This window comes from Mirounga leonina, unplaced genomic scaffold, assembly GCF_011800145.1.
Source record: "Mirounga leonina isolate KUSES-001 unplaced genomic scaffold, KU_Mleo_1.0 Mir_176, whole genome shotgun sequence".
NCBI classification, from domain to species: domain Eukaryota; kingdom Metazoa; phylum Chordata; class Mammalia; order Carnivora; family Phocidae; genus Mirounga; species Mirounga leonina.
In genome coordinates, this window is record NW_023270454.1 from 21,564,400 (window position 1) to 21,582,590 (window position 18,191).

Sequence of the window (18,191 nt, forward strand, 5' to 3'; positions counted from 1 at the left end):
ACCACATCTCTGAGTATCCATACTTTATATAGTAAACCTGCCGTAGGGAATCTAAGTTGGCCCTGTGTAAACCCCCCCCCCAAAAAAAAGCAGCAGAAGCAGTGTTGCGTGACTTCTGAAAGCCGGGTGATAAGAAGCCTTTTGGGGCACCTGGGTGGCTCAGTTGTTGAGTGTTTGCCTTCGGCTCAGGTCATGATCCCAGGGTCCTGGGATCGAGCCCCGCATCAGGCTCCCTGCTCGGTGGGAAGCCTGCTTCTCCCTCTCCCACTCCCCCTGCTTGTGTTCCCTCTCTCACCGTGTCTCTCTCTGTCAAATAAATAAATAAAATCTTAAAAGAAAAAAAAGAAGCCTTTCAGTTTTCACTCAGGTCTCTTGAAATGCTCATTTGGGGGAAGACAGATGTCATGCAAGAAGTCTGATTACTTCAGATCACCATGCTATGAGGAACCTAAACTAGCCACAAAGAGGGAGGGCAGGGAAGGGCCAGGGGGAAGAGGACAGAGGTGGAAGGAGATACCAACCAAACTCCAGCCCAGGAGCCAGAGAAGTGAATGAAGGAGCCACTGTGGATATTCTGGAGACATAAGATACCATGTGCAGACGGACTGAAGCTCCAGTATGGCTCATCTGGTATCATGCTGGTATCTCCAGACATTCAAGCCAAGCCAGCAGAAGCCCCAGACACTACAGAGCAGAGATAAGCTGTCCCAATATGCCCTGAATGAATTCTGCCCACAGAATTTTGAGTATAATAAAATGGTTATTGTTTTGTGTCACTACACTTTGGGGTGGCTTGTTATGCAGCAGTAGAAAATCAGAACAGCTTTCATGATATTTCTATTACATAGGTATTATCATGACATTGTCCTACCACTTAAAACCCTTTAAAGGCTCCTCATCACTAGGATGAAGTCAAGGTTCTTTAATATGGCTGAGAAGATATTTTATGTCATCTTCCCATCTTATCTCTTACCACTCTGCCAAACATATTCTAAACTCTAACCATACAGAACCAACGTAATGCCATTATTCCTTAACGCCTTTTTTTACATTTACGTATTCTACCTCTACCTGGAATGCCCTTCCCATTCCCACCCATCCAGACTTCCCCAGCAAACTCATACTCATTTTTAGAACTTGGATCCTACATGTGAGACAGGCTGAACTGCCATGCCCATCCCAGGAATGACGAAATGCTCCTAAGTACCCTCTACAGCATTCCATAATCACTAATTTAACCCACTTGTTGTTCCTCTAGTCTGTGGTGTAAAGATTGCTGTTTTCTTAATATTTCCGTATCTGTGACGCTATGGCAGTGTCTGGTACTCAGCAGGCACTCAATACATGTCTCTTAATATGACTAGTAATGTCTTCCTCTTCTTTATATTTCTGAAGTGCTAAGATTATACATCTAACAACCACTTCTCACGTACTTTTTTCATATGGTAAATATAATAGTAAATGTGCCTTTTTATGCCCAGGCAGGACGGATATCTTTGGAGAATAAAGCTAAATTTCATACAACTTTAAATGCAAAGCACACAAAGGAAAAATGTTTCAGTTTCTCCAAACTCAGTGTGTTCACAAGCTTTTGTGTCCTGATTCCCAAAGAATACAACCCACTAAGAGAAGAGAAAGTGGGGGGGGCGCCTAGGTGGCTCAGTCAGTTAAGCAGACGACTCCTGATTTCAGCTCAGGTCGTGATCTCAGGGTTGTGAGATTAAGCCCCACATCAGGCTTCATCCTCAGCACATAGTCTGCTTGAGATTTTCTCTCCCTCTCTCTCAAATAAATAAATAAATCATAAAAAAAAAAAAAGGTGCAGGTGGCTGACAAAGGCAACTCAAAACGTGGAGAGGGAGGCTACAGCCAGACAAAGCAGCTGCTCTTTGGAAGGGAGAAGGGAAGTGCTGGTAGGGGTGGGCTATGAGTGGCAGGAGATCAATTTAAAGGAAGAGTATGGTCAAGGATGTTCAGTGTAGGGCGCCCGGACGGCTCAGTCGCTTAAGCGTCTGCCTTCAGCTCAGGTCATGGTCCCAGAGTCCTGGGATCGAGTCCCACGTCGGGCTCCCTGCTCAGCAGTGAGTCTGCTTATCCATCTCTCTCTGCCCCTCCCCCCTGCTCTCATGCTCACTCTCTCTCTCTCTCTCAAATAAATAAAATCTTAAAAGAAAAAAAAGAATGTTCAGTCTAGAACAAGCTACTACTCTGTTATCCCTGGTAACTTCTTCCAACTCACAGGACAGTAAAATTACTTTGGTTTGAGAAATACTGCATTTAGATCACAATTTTTATAGGCATCTAGCTTTGGGAAGAAACCCAGCACCAAAGGACTAGTTTCAAACAGTTTAACATGTGCCAGTTCTTACTGTGGGGGTCAAGTACAAAACTCTAATGTCTAGCAATTCAGGGAACTTCCTATGGAGTGAAGAAACAGTAATTTGCACAATCAACAAGTTAACTAGTTAAGTTTCTAATAACTTCCAGATCAAAGATCACTGGCTGTCACTACACATACAGAATTACAAAGTTACGAAACAAAGTGAAATAAAGAAAGGAAAAGTACTACATCACAATATACCAGAAAAGAACAATTTAATTACCTTCTCTTCTGAGGAGATGGTAAGTTTGTCACTTGAGATTAAGCTGCACACTTGTTCAATGCCGAGATTGAGAAATTCTTCACTAAGTACAACATCTGCAAAATGCTGCTCTGTTTGGAGGTTAAAAATAAAATCCATTAACACCAACATTCCATTATCCATCTTCAAACTGCTTCAAAAGGAAAAGGTTTTTCTTAATCTAACCTAATAATGAGAAAAACAACTGCATTTCCTCAAGGCAAGAGCTAACAAAACCCAAACAATCTCAACTGGGGAAGTGCTCTCACTTGAGTAACAAAGTAGAGGCACAGGTAGGAAAACTGCCTTATATACTCAACTGAATCTCTTCTGCTTCACACGGTGGTATTTCATTAACCATGTATTCCTTATATGCTAATAAGACTATCAATATTTAAATCCGTAAAACCTTTTGATTACATAAATCAGATAAAGTACATGGTATTAATATATTCACACACTTGAATGTATTATGTAAAACACTAGAGGACTCCAAAACATAATGGAATAAGGAGGGAAACCTGCTTTATTTGAAAACTTTAAACAAATTTTAAATGCTCGTCAGTCTAAACATATGACTATCATTTAAAAAAAAACAGAATTGATTTATAATATAGATAGCTCTGAATTCTGTGGCAGTTTATCTGGGACCAAAGCATACTATTATATACCCTCAACCCCTTTCCAGAAACTGGTAAAACTAGTAATTCTTGAAATACTAAGAAAACTAAGATTTCACAAATATACCCACTCCTCCAAAGGGGGGGGGAGGAACTGTTCATATAATCAATGATTTTACAACTTTAAAAATTAATCATTTACACAATAACCTTTCCTGCAAATCCAGCTCTCATTTATAAAGTGTGAGTTCACAAGGAAATGTGGTGTTTGGGCTTTGGAGTCAGACACAGAGAGTTAAATCCCAGCTGTCATATGCTAGCTTGTAAAACCTTGGGCGAATTATATCATTTCTCTAAAGCCTTGGTTTCCTCATCTATAAAATGGGAATAATAAGAATACCTTACCTAATAAGACCACTGTGAGGATTAAACAAATTAAAAGTTTATAAAGCACCTAGAACTGTGTATGGTAGAGAGTAAGGATTTAATAACTTAGCTCTTACTGTATTGTTATCCTTAAGTTCTAAAGTAAAAATTTGCCAGGCAACCTAGGTATTTTCTAAAGGTCTTCGCAAGTAATCATATTCTTTTTTTTTTTTTTTTGTCAGGAAATATTTTATTGACAACTAGGGACGTGGCCATAAGAGAGGGAAGCACACAGGACTGCAAACTAAAACCCAACAGGCAGCAAAAGCCCTTTGAGCCAGGAACCCTGAGTCCTGGCGTCCTCACGGTCTCCCACCAAACAAGACTGGGCATTCAGGAGAAGGGGCATGGCTCTGGTGTCCCACAGAGTGAGAGGATATATGATGCCTCATTACGAGCGACAGGGTAAGGAGGTAAAATGGAGGGAGGGTCCATCACTGCCTAAGACCACCTCCTCCTCTCAGAGCCAACACGAGGTGGAGGACTGAACACAAGTAATCATATTCTAACAGTAATTTTTTTAAAAAGGCTTTCTAAGATGAAATAAAGATTCATTTCAAATGTGTTTCAACATACCACAGAAAGGATTAGTTGGCTTCCATCTTTTCAGAAACACTTCAAAATCTGCATTTACATAAACCCCATAACTATTCACTTTACAAAAGATTCATCACAAAATGACTTTAAAAATGATAAGCAGCTCTAGGATCATTATAAAATGATTTGGATTTACAAAAATCCAGCTGACACAATTTTTTTTCTGTTGGAATACATTTTTCTATTTCTTATTTTTTTATTGAAGTATAGTTGACACTGTTAATATTAGTTTCAGGTGTATAACAGTGACTCAACAATTGTATCCATTATGCAGTGCACACCAAGGTAAGTGTAGTTACCATCTGTCATCATACAGTTATCATATTATTGACTATATTCCTTATCTGTACTTTTCACCCCTGCAACTTATTTATTTTGTAAATGCAAGTCTGTACCTCTTAATCCCCTGCAACTATTTCACCCTTCCCCCTCCCCCACCTCAACAACCACCAGTTTGTTCTCTGTATTTAAGAGACTTTCCAGGTTTCTGTGCTTGTTTCATTTTTTAGATTCTCTATGTAAGTGAAATCATATGGTATTTGTCTTTCTCTGAGAAAGGTCCACCACGTTGTTGTGAATGGCAAGATTTCATTCTTTTCTATGGCTAACATTCACTGTACACATACACTACTTGTTCTTTACCCATTCATCTATCAATAGGTATTTGGGCTGCTTCCATATCTTGACTATTGTAAATAATGCCACAGTAAATGTAAGGGTGTATATACCTTTTCAAATTAGAGGTTTGGGTTTCTTTTAGGGAAATACTCAGCAGTAAAATTACTGGATCATATAATATTTCTATCCTTAACTTTTTGAGAAACCTCCATACTGTTTTCCATATGTGCACCAACTTACATTCCCATCAATGGTGCACCCAAGAAACCTTTTCTCCACGTCCTTGCTAACACTTGTCTTTTATTTCTTGTCTTTTTGATACTAGCCATTGTGACTGGTGTGAGATATTTCACTGTGGTTTTGATTTGCATTCCCCTGATTAGTGATGTTGAGCATCTTTTCCTGTGTCTCTTGGCTGCCTGTATGTCTTCTTTGGAAAAATGCCTATTCAGGTCCTCTGTCCATTTCTTAATCGGATTATTTGGGCTTTTTTGGTGTTGAACTATATGAGTTCCTTATATATTTTGGATATTAACCCCTTATAGGATAATCTGTCAATATCTTCTCCCATTCAATAGGTTGCCTTTTCATTTTTTTGTTTTATGGTTTCTCTCACTGTGTGAAAGTTTTTAGTTGGATGTAGTTCCAGTAGTTCACTTTTGCTTTTGTTTCCCTTGCCTAAGGGGACATATCCAGAAAAACGTGAAAGCTGATGTCAAAGAGAATATTACTTATGTTTTCTTTTAGGAGTTTAAAAGGCCTTACATTTAGGTCTTGAATCCATTATGAGTTTACTTTTGTGTATGGTATAATGTAATGGTCCAGTTTCACTCTTTTGCATGTAACTGTCCAGTTTTCCCAGCACCATTTATTGAAGACACTATCTTTTCCCCAATGTATATTCTTGTCTCCTTTGTCATGAGATTAACTGACCATACTATTTATGGGCTTTCAATTCTGTTGCATTGGTCTATGTGTCAATTTTTATGCCAGTACCACCTCTTTTGATTATTATAGTTTTACAAAATAGTTTGAAATCAGGAAATGCAATGCCTTCATTTTTGTTCCTTCTTAGGATTGCTTTGGCTATTCGTGATTCCATAAAATTTGTAGTATTTTTTTTTCTATTTGAACAATACCATTGGAATCTTGATAGGGATTATAGTGAATCTATAGACGGATTTGGTCTGGTATGGGCATTTTAACAATATTAATTCTTCTGATTCATGAATGCAGGATATTCCATTTATTTGTATCTTTTTCAGTTTCTTTCATCTAAGTCTTGTAGTTTTCAATGTAGAGATTGTTTACCTCCTTGGTTAAATTTATTCCTAAGTATGTTATTGTTTTTGATGCTATTATAAATGGGATTGTTTTGTTTTTCAGATATTTCATTGTTAGTGCATAGAAACTCAAGTTGCAAGTTTTGTATCCTGCAAGTTTACTGAATTTATTGATTAGTTCTAAGGTTTTTTTGGTGGAATCTTAGGATTTTCTATATATATGAAATCATATCATCTGCGAAGACAATTTTACTTCTCCCTTTCCAATTGAACGCCTTTTATTTCTTTCTCTTGCCTGATTGCTCAGCTAGGATTTCCGTAATATGTTGAACAGTAGTAGTGAGAGTGGGCATCCTTGTCTTGTTCCTGATCTTAAAGAAACCCTTTCAGTTTTTCACTGCTGAGTATGAAGTTAGCTATGAGTTTGTCATATATGACCTTTACTATATTAAGGTTTAATATATTAACGTATGTTCCTTGTATACCTAATTTGTTGAGAGTTTGTCTCATAGAAGGATGCCATATTTTGACAAATGTTTTTTCAGCATCTGAGATGATCACATAATATTTATCTTTCTTTCTATTCATGCACTGTACTTCATTTAATGATTTACAGATGTTGAACTATCCTTGAATCCTATGGATAAATCCCACTTGATCATGGTATATTATTCTTCTATGGACTCCTGAATCCAGTTTGCTAATATTTGGATAAGAATTTTTGCATCTACATTCTTCAGCTATATTGGACTATAATTTTATTTTCTTGTAATGTCCTTGTCTGGCTTTGGTATCAGAGTTTTAACCCTAGCCTTGTAAAATGAGTTTGGGAATATTCCCTCCTCTTCTATGTTTTGGAAGAGTTGGAGGATTAGTGTTAATTCTTTCAATGTTTGATAGAATTCATCAGTGAAGCTATTTGGTCCTGGAGCTTTCTTTTGGGGAGCTTTTAGATTACTGATTCCATCTCCTTAGTTGCTATTGGTCTGTTCAGATTTTCTATTTCTTCATGATTCAGTGTTGGCAGACTGCATGTTTCTAGAAATTTATCCATTTCTTCTGGTTATATTAGCATATAAGTGTTCTTACTAGTCTCTTATGATACTTTCTATTTCTGTGGTATAAGCTGTAATGTCTCCTTTTTCATTTCTGGTTTTATTTACTTGAGTCTCTGTTTTTTAGTCTAGCTAAAGGTTTCGCAATTTTACCTTCGCAAAAAAACCAGTTCTTAGTTTTATTGACCTTTTCTATTATTTTTCTGGTCTCTATTTCATTTATTTCTACTCTGACTTTTGTCATTTCCTTTCTTCTGCTAACATGGGGTTTAGTTTGTTCTTTTTCTAGTGACTTGAGGTGTAAAATTAGGTTGCTTATTTGGATCTTTTTTCGTAACAGGCCTTTATCACTGTAAACTTTCCTCTTACAATTGCTTTTGCAGCATCCCATAGATTTTGGTGTGGTGTGCTTCTGTTTGCTTCAAGATATTTTATTTCCCTTTTGATTTCTTCCTTGACCCACTGGTGGACTGGTGGTTCAGCATGTTGTTTAATTTCCTCACATTTGTGAATTTTCCTAGTTTCCTCTTATTATTGATTTCTAGCTTCATACCACTGTGCTCAGAAAAGATAACCAGTATGATTTTAATCTTAAATTTGCTAAGACTTGTGTTGTGACTTATCATATGATCTCTCCTGGAGAACATTTTGTGTGTGCTTGAGAAGAATGTGTATTCTGCTATTGTTGGATGTTCTATATGTCTGTTAGGTCTGTTTGGTCTAAAGTATGGCTCAAGTCCAATGTTTCCTCATTGATATTCTGTCTAAACGATCTATCCGTTGTTGAAAATGGATACTGAAGTCTCCTACTACTATTTTATTATACCTGGTCTGTTAGTATTTCTTAATATACTTAGATACTCCAATGTTGAGTCATATGTATTTTTAATTGTTACATCTTGATGAATTGAACCTTTTGTCACTATGTAATTACCTTCTCTGTCTCTACTTACCATTTTTGGTTCAACATCCATTTTGTATGATATCAATACAGCTACACTTGCTCTCTTCTGGTTTCCCCTTGCATGGAATATCTTTTTCCATCCCTTCACTCTGAGTCCTTAAAGCTAAAGTGAGTCTCTGGCGGGCATCATATAGTAGGGTCTTGTTTTTTTAATCCATCCTGCCACTGTGTGCCTTTTGATTGGAGAATTCAATCCATTTACATTTAGAGTATTTATTAATAAGACCTTACTAATTCCATATTATTGTTTTCTGGCTGTTTTATATTTCCTTTGTTCCTTTCTATGGTTTTTGATGTCAAAATTTACCTCTTTTTATATTGTGCATTCACTAACATATTGTAGCTATAGTTATTTTTTTTTTTTTTAATTTTTTTTTTATTTATTTATTCATGAGAGACAGAGAGGCAGAGGGAGAAGCAGGCTCCCAAGGAGCAGGGAGCCCGATGCGGGACTCGATCCCAGGACCCTGAGATCATGACCTGAGCCGAAGGCAGACGCTTAACCATCTGAGCCACCCAGGCGCCCTATAGTTATTTTTAATATTCTTGTCATTTAATCTTATGCTAGAGTTAACACAACACCATATTACATTATTAGAATATTCTATTCTATTCTGTTTATTTATTTGAGCGAGAAAGAGCATGCAAGAGTATGTGTATGAGCAGGGGAGGGGCAGAGGGAAAGGGAGGAGGAGGAAGCAAACTCCCCACTGATTGTGGAGCCCAACATGGGGCTTAATCTCATGACCTTGCGATCATGACTTGAGCCCAAACCAAGAGTCAGATGCTTAACCAACTGAGCCACTCAGGCGCCCCTAGAGTATTCTTAATACAACTGTACACTTGCCTTTACCAACGTCTTGCATATTTTCATATGTTTTCATGTTACTAATAATTAACAAGTCTTTTCACTTCATTTTTGTCAGCATTTCTAAGGCAGGTCTAGTGATGATGAATTCCCTTAGCTTTTTTGTCTGGGAAAGTCTCTTTCCATTTCTGAAAGACAACTTTGCTAAATAATGTATTCTTGGTTGGCAATTTTGTTTTTTTTTCCTCTCAGCACCTTGAATCCCACTCTCCTAGCCTGTAAGATTTCTGCTGAGAAATCCCCGATAGCCTTATGGGGGCTCCCTTATAAGTTACAAGCTTTTTTTTTTTCCTTGTTGCTTTTAATAAAGGTTATCTCTTTGTCTTTGATTTTTGACTATTTTAGTATAATGTGTCATACAGAAAATTTCTTTAAGTTGATTTTGTTTGGTGACCTATAAAAGCTTCATGAACTTAGATATCCAAATCTTCACCCAGATTTAGGTAGTTCTCAGCCCTTCTTTCCTTTTTTTTTTTTTTTTTAAAGATTTTATTTATTTGAGAGAGAGAGAGAGCACAAGCAGGGGGAGGGGCTGAGGGAGAAGCAGACTCCCCGCTGAGCAGGGAGCCTAATGCAGGGCTCGATCCTGGGACCCTGAGATCACAACCTGAGCCAAAGGCAGGCGCTTAGCAGACTGAGCCACCCAGGCACCCCAGCCCTTATTTCTTTAAATAAACATTCTATCCCCTTCTCCCTTTCTTCTTCTAGAACTCCAATAATTCACCATTTGGTCCTTCTAATGGAATTTCATAGATCATGCAGCTTTTCTTCACTCCTTTTCATTTTTTTCCTTATTCTCCTCAGACTGGATAGTTTTAACTTCCTGATTCTTTCTTCTGTGTGACCGTCTCCACTGCATTTTTCATTTCATTCACTGAATTCTTCAGCTCCAAAATTTGTTTGGTTCTTTTTTTTATGATTTCCCTTTGTTAAACTTCTCATTTTATTCATGTATTGTTTTCCTGAAATCACTGAATTATTGGTGTTTTCATGAAGCTCACTGAGTTTTCTTAAAACAGCTAATTTGAATTCGTTATCAGGAAAATAACAGATCTCAAAGTTTTTGGGTTTGGTTATGGGAAGATTACTGTGATCTTTTGGTGGTGTCATGTTACCTTGATTTTCCATGTTTGTTGGAGTTGTGTGCTGCTGTCTCTGTCTCTGACGTAGCGTCATCTCCTCTAGTCTTTGCTATCTTCAGGGGAGTAATACCTGCCTTCAGCCCTGCTGGAGATTCTGAGGATTTCTTGGACCTTCTATGGACACACCTGCTCTAAGCTTCTTATTCCCTTTTGTGGAAGAAATCTTAAGCTTGTATGCTTGTCTTCATCCTGCAACACACCAAACTGAGTGCTCACAGCCTCTCTTTTGTTTTCTCAAAGGTGGTGCTACAGCTGAAGTTTGTGGTCTCTCCCTGGCCCACAGATTTGGGCCTGCTGCATGTGCTTATTTGTCACCTTCCAAAGCTCACTCTTGCCTCTTCCTACAAAAGCACAAACAGGAAACTTGCCACACAGTGGGGGTGGGGGGCATAGCATAGAGGGGGTGGGGTGCATATGGGTCTGTTGAGAGGATCTGAGAGGGAGGCTTTCCCAGCAGCTAGTGGGCAGGCTTTTGATGGGAGTCCACCACGCAGTTAGTAGAACTGTGTCCCTCAGTGCTCACTCATACACTCTTCCTTTTCTGCACTTAAAGAATTGCAGCCTGAGGAAGATCTCTCTTGGCCCTGTGCTGTACACCTTGGGGAGGGGGTGATATGGGTAAAGTCAAACTGTTCCAACCCACTCTAATGTATCCAGACTTCTTTTTTTCTCTGATAAGTGCTGGATCTTCCCCTCTGGAAACCTGGACTTCTTTAAAGGCTCTCCTCTTGTCCACAGGTGACTGTCTAGGTCAATGTTCTCCAGTGGCTCCCTGACTGTGGTCAAGAGGGGCTAGAATGGGTTCATGGGTCACTTCAGAGTCCACAACCAAGACAGGGGTCTGTCTGCCTAGTATGCAATGCACAAGTAGGCAAGACTCCCACCGGATCCCTTGGTGTATGGTGCTGAATCCCACAGGTCCCACAAAGCCACTTTGTTCGTGCATGGATACAGAATACTTGTTATTGGGGGTGGGAGGGCAAAAATGAGGAATGTCTTATGCCACCATGATTAAAAACAAATGTTTTTAGAGGAAGGGAAAAGATGGTGGAGGAGTAGGGGACCCTATTTCAACCGGTCCCCGGAATTGAGCTGGATATCTACCAGACCACTCTGAACACCCAGAAAATCAACCTGAGATGTAAGAAGATAGATCTGGATCTCTACAAACAGAATATCGCAGGTGGTTGGATTCAAGGTACGAAGAGGTTCCGTGGGAAGATATCGAAGGATAAACAGAAGGGGGAGGGAGCTGAGCCATCAGGATCCTACACCACCGATGAGTGATAGCCTCCTGCACTGAGGACCGGACACAGACTCGCAGACCAGTAGCAGCGGGGAAAGGACTTTAGGGCAGCCCCCCGACAGAAACCCGGAGTGGGTGCGAACTGGGGGTGGCTGGTGGTTTTAGAAGCACAAAGGGCAGAGACATGCCCCAACCTGGAGGCAAGGACTGGGAGTGCTGCTGAGAGGCACACAACCCAGGACGCTGCAGTTTTAAGCAGCACAGACAGAAACGGAGATAGTGTGGCCTGGAGAGCTCACGGAAAAACAGACTGTGATCTCTCTGCTCTGAGGCAGAGGTTTGGAAACGGTCTTTTCAGCTCTGATTCTCGGAAGAGACACAGAAAGCCACCAGGGAAAGCCGCCAGAGAACAAAAGCCCCCAAAAAAACACTTTTCACTGAGCCCACCCCACCCCCACATGGGGCAGGGCAACTCTGCCCAAACAGGGTTGCCAGAGTAACAGTGCAGCAGGCCCCTCCCCCAGAAGACAGGCTGGGAAAACAAGAGGGCAACAACCCTAAGGTCCCAAGAAAACAGGTACATCTTGCTTGGGTTGTGGTCAGTAATTTGGACTCTGTACACTCCCAAAACCACCCCTCAACAGAATGACTAGGAGTAGGAATCCCCAAAATAGGAAAGACTCAGAGACTGTGACTTCTGCCACAGATTTACAAATGAATACAGATATAACCAGGATGTCAGAAATGGACTTCAGGGTAACAGTTACGAAGACCATAGCTAGAATGGAGAAATCGATTAATGGCAACATAAGAGTCTCTAAGGGCAGAAATGAAAGCTAAACTGGCAGAACTTAAAAATGCTATCAGTGAGATCCAATCTAATCTAGATACTCTTAATAGCTAGGGTAAACAAGGCAGAAGAACGAACTAGTGTTCTAGAAGACCAATGGATAGAAAAAAAGGAAAAGGAGGAGGCCTGGGAGAAACAGCTCAAAATCCATGAAAACAGAATTAGAAAAATAAGTGACGCCATGAAACGTTCCAATGTCAGAATTATTGGGATCCCCGAGGGGGTGGAGAGAAAGAGAGGACTAGAAGATATATTTGAGCAAATCATAGCTGAGAACTTCCCTAATCTGGGGAATGAAACAAACATTCGTGTCCTAGAGGCAGAAAGGACCCCTCCCAAGATCAAGGAAAAGGGGCCAATGCCCCGGCATGTAATAGTAAAACTCGCAAATCTTAGAACCAAGGAAACCATCTTAAGGGCAGTTAGGGGGAAGAGATTCCTTACATACAGAGGGAGGAACATCAGAATAACGTCAGACCTATCCACAGAGACCTGGCAAGCCAGAAAGGGCTGGCAAGACATATTCAGGGTACTAAACGAGAAGAATATGCAGTCAAGAATACTTTATTTGGCAAGGCTGTCATTTAGAATAGATGGAGAGATGAGAGCTTCCAAGACGGGCAGAAACTGAAAGAATATGTGACCACTAAGCCGGCCCTGAAAGAAATATTAAGGGGGGTTCTGTGAAAGGAGAAAGACCCCAAGAGTGATATATAACAGAAACTGACAGAGACAATCTACAGAAACAAACACTTCACAGGCAACATGATGACAATAAATTCATATCTTTCAATAATCACTCTCAACGTGAACAGCCTAAATGCTCCCATAAAACGGCACAGGGTTGCAGACTGGATAAAAAGACAGGACCCATCCATATGCAGTCTACAAGAGACTCATCTTAAACCTAAAGCTACATCCAGACTGGAAGTGAAGGGATGAGATTCATCTTTCATGCCAACGGACCTCAAGAGAAAGCTGGGGAGGCATTCTTATATCAGACAAAGTAGATTTTAAGCTAAAGACTGTAGTTAGAGACACAGAAGGACACTACATCATTCCTTTTTTTTTTTTTTAAGATTTTATTTATTTATTTGACAGAGAGAGACACAGCGAGAGAGGGAACACAAGCAGGGGGAGAGGGAGAGGGAGAAGTAGGCTTCCTGCCGAGCAGGGAACTTGATGCGGGGCTCAATCCCAGGACCCTGGGATCATGACCTGAGCCAAAGGCAGACACTTAACAACTGAGCCACCCAGGCTCCCCACTGTATCATTCTTAAAGGGTCTATCCAACAAGAAGATCTAACAGTTGTAAATATCTACACCCCCAACATGGAAGCAGCCATCTACATAAGCTAACTGTTAACCAAAATAAAGAGTCCTATTGATAACAACACGTTAATTGTAGGAGACCTCAATGCTCCACTCTCAGCAATAGACAAATCATCTAAGCAGAAAATCAACAAAGAAACAAGAGCTTTGAATGACACACTGGACCAGATGGACCTCACAGATATATACAGAACATTCCACCCTAAAACAAAAGAATACTCATTCTTCTCGAGCGCACAAGGAACTTTCTCCAGAATAGACCACATACTGGGTCACAAATCAGGTCTCAACTGGTACCAAAAGATTTGAGATTATTCCCTGCATAGTCTCAGACCGTAATGTTTTAAAACTGGAACTCAATCACAAGAAAAAATTTGGCAGAAATTCAAACACTTGGAAGCTAAAGACCACTCTGCTCAAGAATGTTTGGGTCAACCAAGAAATCAAAGAAGAACTTAAATAATTCATGGAAACCAATGAGAACGAAAACACATCAGTCCAGATCCTATGGGATACTGCAAAGGCAGTCCTCAGGGGGAAATTCATAGCCATCCAAGCCTCACTCAAAAAAATAGAAAAATCCCGAATTCACCAACAAACATTACACCTTAAAGAACTGGAGAAAAAGCAACAAATGATGCCTAAGCCACGCATTAGAAGAGAAATAATTAAGATTAGAGCAAAGATCAATGAATTAGAAACCAGAAACACAGTAGATCAGATCAACGAAACTAGAAGCTGGTTCTTTGAAAGAATTAATAAGATTGATAAGCCACTGGCCAGACTTATCCAAAAGAAAAAAGAAAGGACACAAATTAATAAAATTATGAAAGGGGAGAGATCATGACTAACACCTAGGAAACAGAAACAATTATTAGAAATTATTATTAACAACTATATGCCAATAAATTAAGCAACATGGAAGAAATGGATGTCTTCCTGGAAACTTATAAACTGCCAAGACTGAAACAGGAAGAAATCGACACCCTGAATAGGCCAATAACCAGTAACAAGATTGAAGCAGTGATCAAAAACCTCCCCCAAAACAAGAGTCCAGGGCCTGATGGATTCCCTGGGGAATTCTATCAAACATTCAAATAAGAAATAATACCTATACTCCTGAAGCTGTTTCAAAAAATAGAAACAGAAGGAAAGCTTCCAGACTCATTCTATGAGGCCAACATTACCTTAATCCCCAAACCAGGCAAAGATCCCATCAAAAGGGAGAATTTCAGACCGATATCCCTGATGAATATGGATTCCAAAATCCTCAACAAAATCCTAGCTAATAGGATCCAACAATACATTAAAAGGATCATCCACCACGACCAAGTGGGATTTATCCCCGGGATGCAAGGGTGGTTCAACATTTGCAAATCAATCAATGTGATAGAACACATTAATAAGAGGAGAGAGAAGAACCATATGGTCCTCCCAATTGATGCAGAAAAAGCATTTGACAAAATACAGCATCCTTTCCTGATTAAAACTCTTCAGAGTATAGGGATAGAGGGAACATTCCTCAAGTTCATAAAATCCATCTATGAAAAACCCACAACGAATATCATCCTCAATGGGGAAAAGCTGAGAGCCTTTCCCTTAGATTAGGAACACGACAAGGATGCCCACTCTTGCCACTACTGTTCAACATAGTACTAGAAGTCCTAGCAACAGCAATCAGACAACAAAAAGAAATAAAAGCATTCACATTGGCAAAGAAGAAGTCAAACTCTCTCTTTTCGCAGAAGACATGATACTTTATGTAGAAAACCCAAAAGACTCCACCCCCAAATTACTAGAACTCATACAGCAATTCAGTAATGGGGCAGGATACAAAATCAATGCACAGAAATCAGTTGCTTTCTTATACACTAACAATGCAACTGTAGAAAGAGAAATTAGAGAAACAATTCCATTTACAATAGCACCCAAAAACATAAGATACCTCGGAATAAACCTAACCAAAGACGTAAACGATCTATACTCTAGGAACTACAGAACACTCATGAAAGAAACTTAAGATGGAAAAACATTTCATGTTCATGGATTGGAAGAAAAAACATTGTTAAAATGTCTATGCTACCCAGAGCAATTTATACCTTCAACACCATCCCAATCAAAGTTCCAATGACACTTTTCAAAGTGCTGGAACAAACTATCCTAAAATTTGTATGGAATCAGAAAAGACCCCAAATTGCCAAGGAAATGTTGAAAAAGGAAAACAAAGCTGGAGGCATCACGCTGAGTGATTTCAAGCTATATTACAAAGCTGTGATCACCAAGATAGCATGGTACTGGCACAAAAACAGACATATAGACCAATGAAACAGAATAGGGAGCCCAGATATGGACCCTCAATTCTATGGTCAAATAATCTTCGACAAAGCAAGAAAAAATATGCAGTGGAAAAAAGTCTCTTCAACAAATGGTGCTAGGAAAATTGGACAGCCACATGCGGAAGAATGAAACTCGACCATTCTCTAACACCACACACAAAGATAAACTAAAAATGGATGAAAGACTTCAATGTGAGACAGAACATAGGCAGTAACCTCTTCGACATCAGCCACAGCAACTTCTTTCAAGACACGTCTCCAAAGGCAAGGGAAACAAATGTGAAAATGAACTTTTGGGACTTCATCAAGATAAAAAGCTTCTGCACAGCAAAGGAAACAGTCAACAAAACAAAGAGGCAACCCACAGAATGGGAGAAGATATTTGCAAATGACACTACAGACAAAGCGCTGATTTCAAAGATCTATAAAGAACTTCTCAAACTCAGCACCCAAAAAACAAATAATCAAGTCAAAACATGGGCAGAAGACATGAACAGACACTTCTCAAAAGAAGACATACAAATGGCTAACAGACACATGAAAAAATGTGCATCATCATTAGCCATCAGGGAAATTCAAATCAAAACCACATTGAGATACCACCTTACACCAGTTAGAATGGCAAAAATTGACAAGGCAAAAATGTTGGAGAGGTTGTGGAGAAAGGGGAACCCTCTTACACTGTTGGTGGGAATGCAAGTTGGTACAGCCACTTTGGAAAACAGTGTGGAGATTCCTCAAAAAATTAAAAATAGAGCTATCCTATGACCCAGCAATTGCACTATTGGGTATTTACCCCAAAGTCACAGATGTAGTGAAAAGAAGGGCCATATGCACCCCAATGTTCATAGCAGCAATGTCCACAATAGCCAAACTGTGGAAAGAGCCAAGATGCCCTTCAACAGACGAATGGATAAAGAAGATGTGGTCCATATATATCATGGAATATTACTCAGCCATTAGAAAGGATGAATACCCAACTTTTACATCAACATGGATGGGACTGGAGGAGATTATGCTAAGTGAAATAAGTCAAGCAGAGAAAGTCAATTATCATATGGTTTCACTTATTCATGGAACATAAGGAATAGCATGGAGGACATTAGGAGAAGGAAGGGGAAAATGAAGCGGGGTAAATCAGAGGAGGAGACGAACCATGAGAGACTATGGACTCCGAGAAACAAACGGAGGGTTTTAGAGGGGAGGGGGGTGGGGGATGCGTTAGCCCAGTGATGGGTATTAAGGAGGGCACGTATTGCATGGAGCACTGGGTGTTATACGAAAACACTGAATCGGGCGCCTGGGTGGCTCAGTTGGTTAAGCGACTGCCTTCGGCTCAGGTCATGATCCTGGAGTCCCGGGATCGAGTCCCGCATCGGGCTCCCTGCTCAGTGGGGAGTCTGCTTCTCCCTCTGACCCTCCTCCCTCTCATGCTCTCTGTCTCTCATTCTCTCTCTCGCAAATAAATAAAATCTTAAAAAAAAAAAAAAAAAAAGAAAACACTGAATCATGGAACACTACATCAAAAGCTAATGATGTACTGTATGGTGACATAGCATAATAAAATTTAAAATTTTTTTTAAAAATAATAAATATAAAAATAAATGTTTTATTCATATGAAAATATTAATGGTTAAGATTTTTTTTAAAAGAAAAAATAAAATATTTCCAAACTAGGTCCAAATAGTTTCCTTCCCCAATGAGAAAGAAAAGTGTTGCTATAGATAATCAATGCATTTCATCTTCTTGACTTCAGTGGACAAATGCTGTCCTAAGTAAGAAAAAAAACAATGGTTTACGCTTCCTATCTTGGGCCACTGCCCTACGTTGCTGGCATTTACACCAAACTTCTTTAGGTCAGATCTTAATACAGAAGCCTCTGAATTTTGATGCACTACACACTCACATCTTTATCTGTTGTAACATAGCCTCTGGCCCACCCTTCCCCTGAATTTGTTCTTTGGAAGTCCTTCTCTTGAGATTAAAACTTCTCAACCCCTGTACTGTGTTTAACCCTAAAGATACTCTCTCCCAGTTTGGATTCTATAATACTTCTTTCTAAACTTTTTTTTTTAAAAGATTTTATTTACTTATTTGACAGAGAGAGACACAGCGAGAGAGGGAACACAAGCAGGGGGAGGGGGAGAGGGAGAAGCAGGCTTCCCGCCAAGCAGGGAGCCCGATGAGGGGCTTGATCCCAGGACCCTGGAATCATGACCTGAGCCGAAGGCAG

The 18,191-nt window shown here is 39.7% G+C and overlaps 1 protein-coding gene across 4 annotated transcripts in view; it reads right to left on the reverse strand.

Annotated features, from left to right (window-relative positions):
* Window positions 1–18,191, reverse strand: part of KLHL2 (kelch like family member 2) — a 102,435-nt gene that overhangs the window by 22,416 nt on the left and 61,828 nt on the right. For all 4 annotated transcript variants that reach the window (XM_035022766.1, XM_035022768.1, XM_035022765.1 and 1 more), the window contains one exon: window positions 2,604–2,713. In XM_035022766.1, the coding sequence (XP_034878657.1) occupies window positions 2,604–2,713 (110 nt within the window). The remainder of the gene's footprint in view (window positions 1–2,603; window positions 2,714–18,191) is intronic.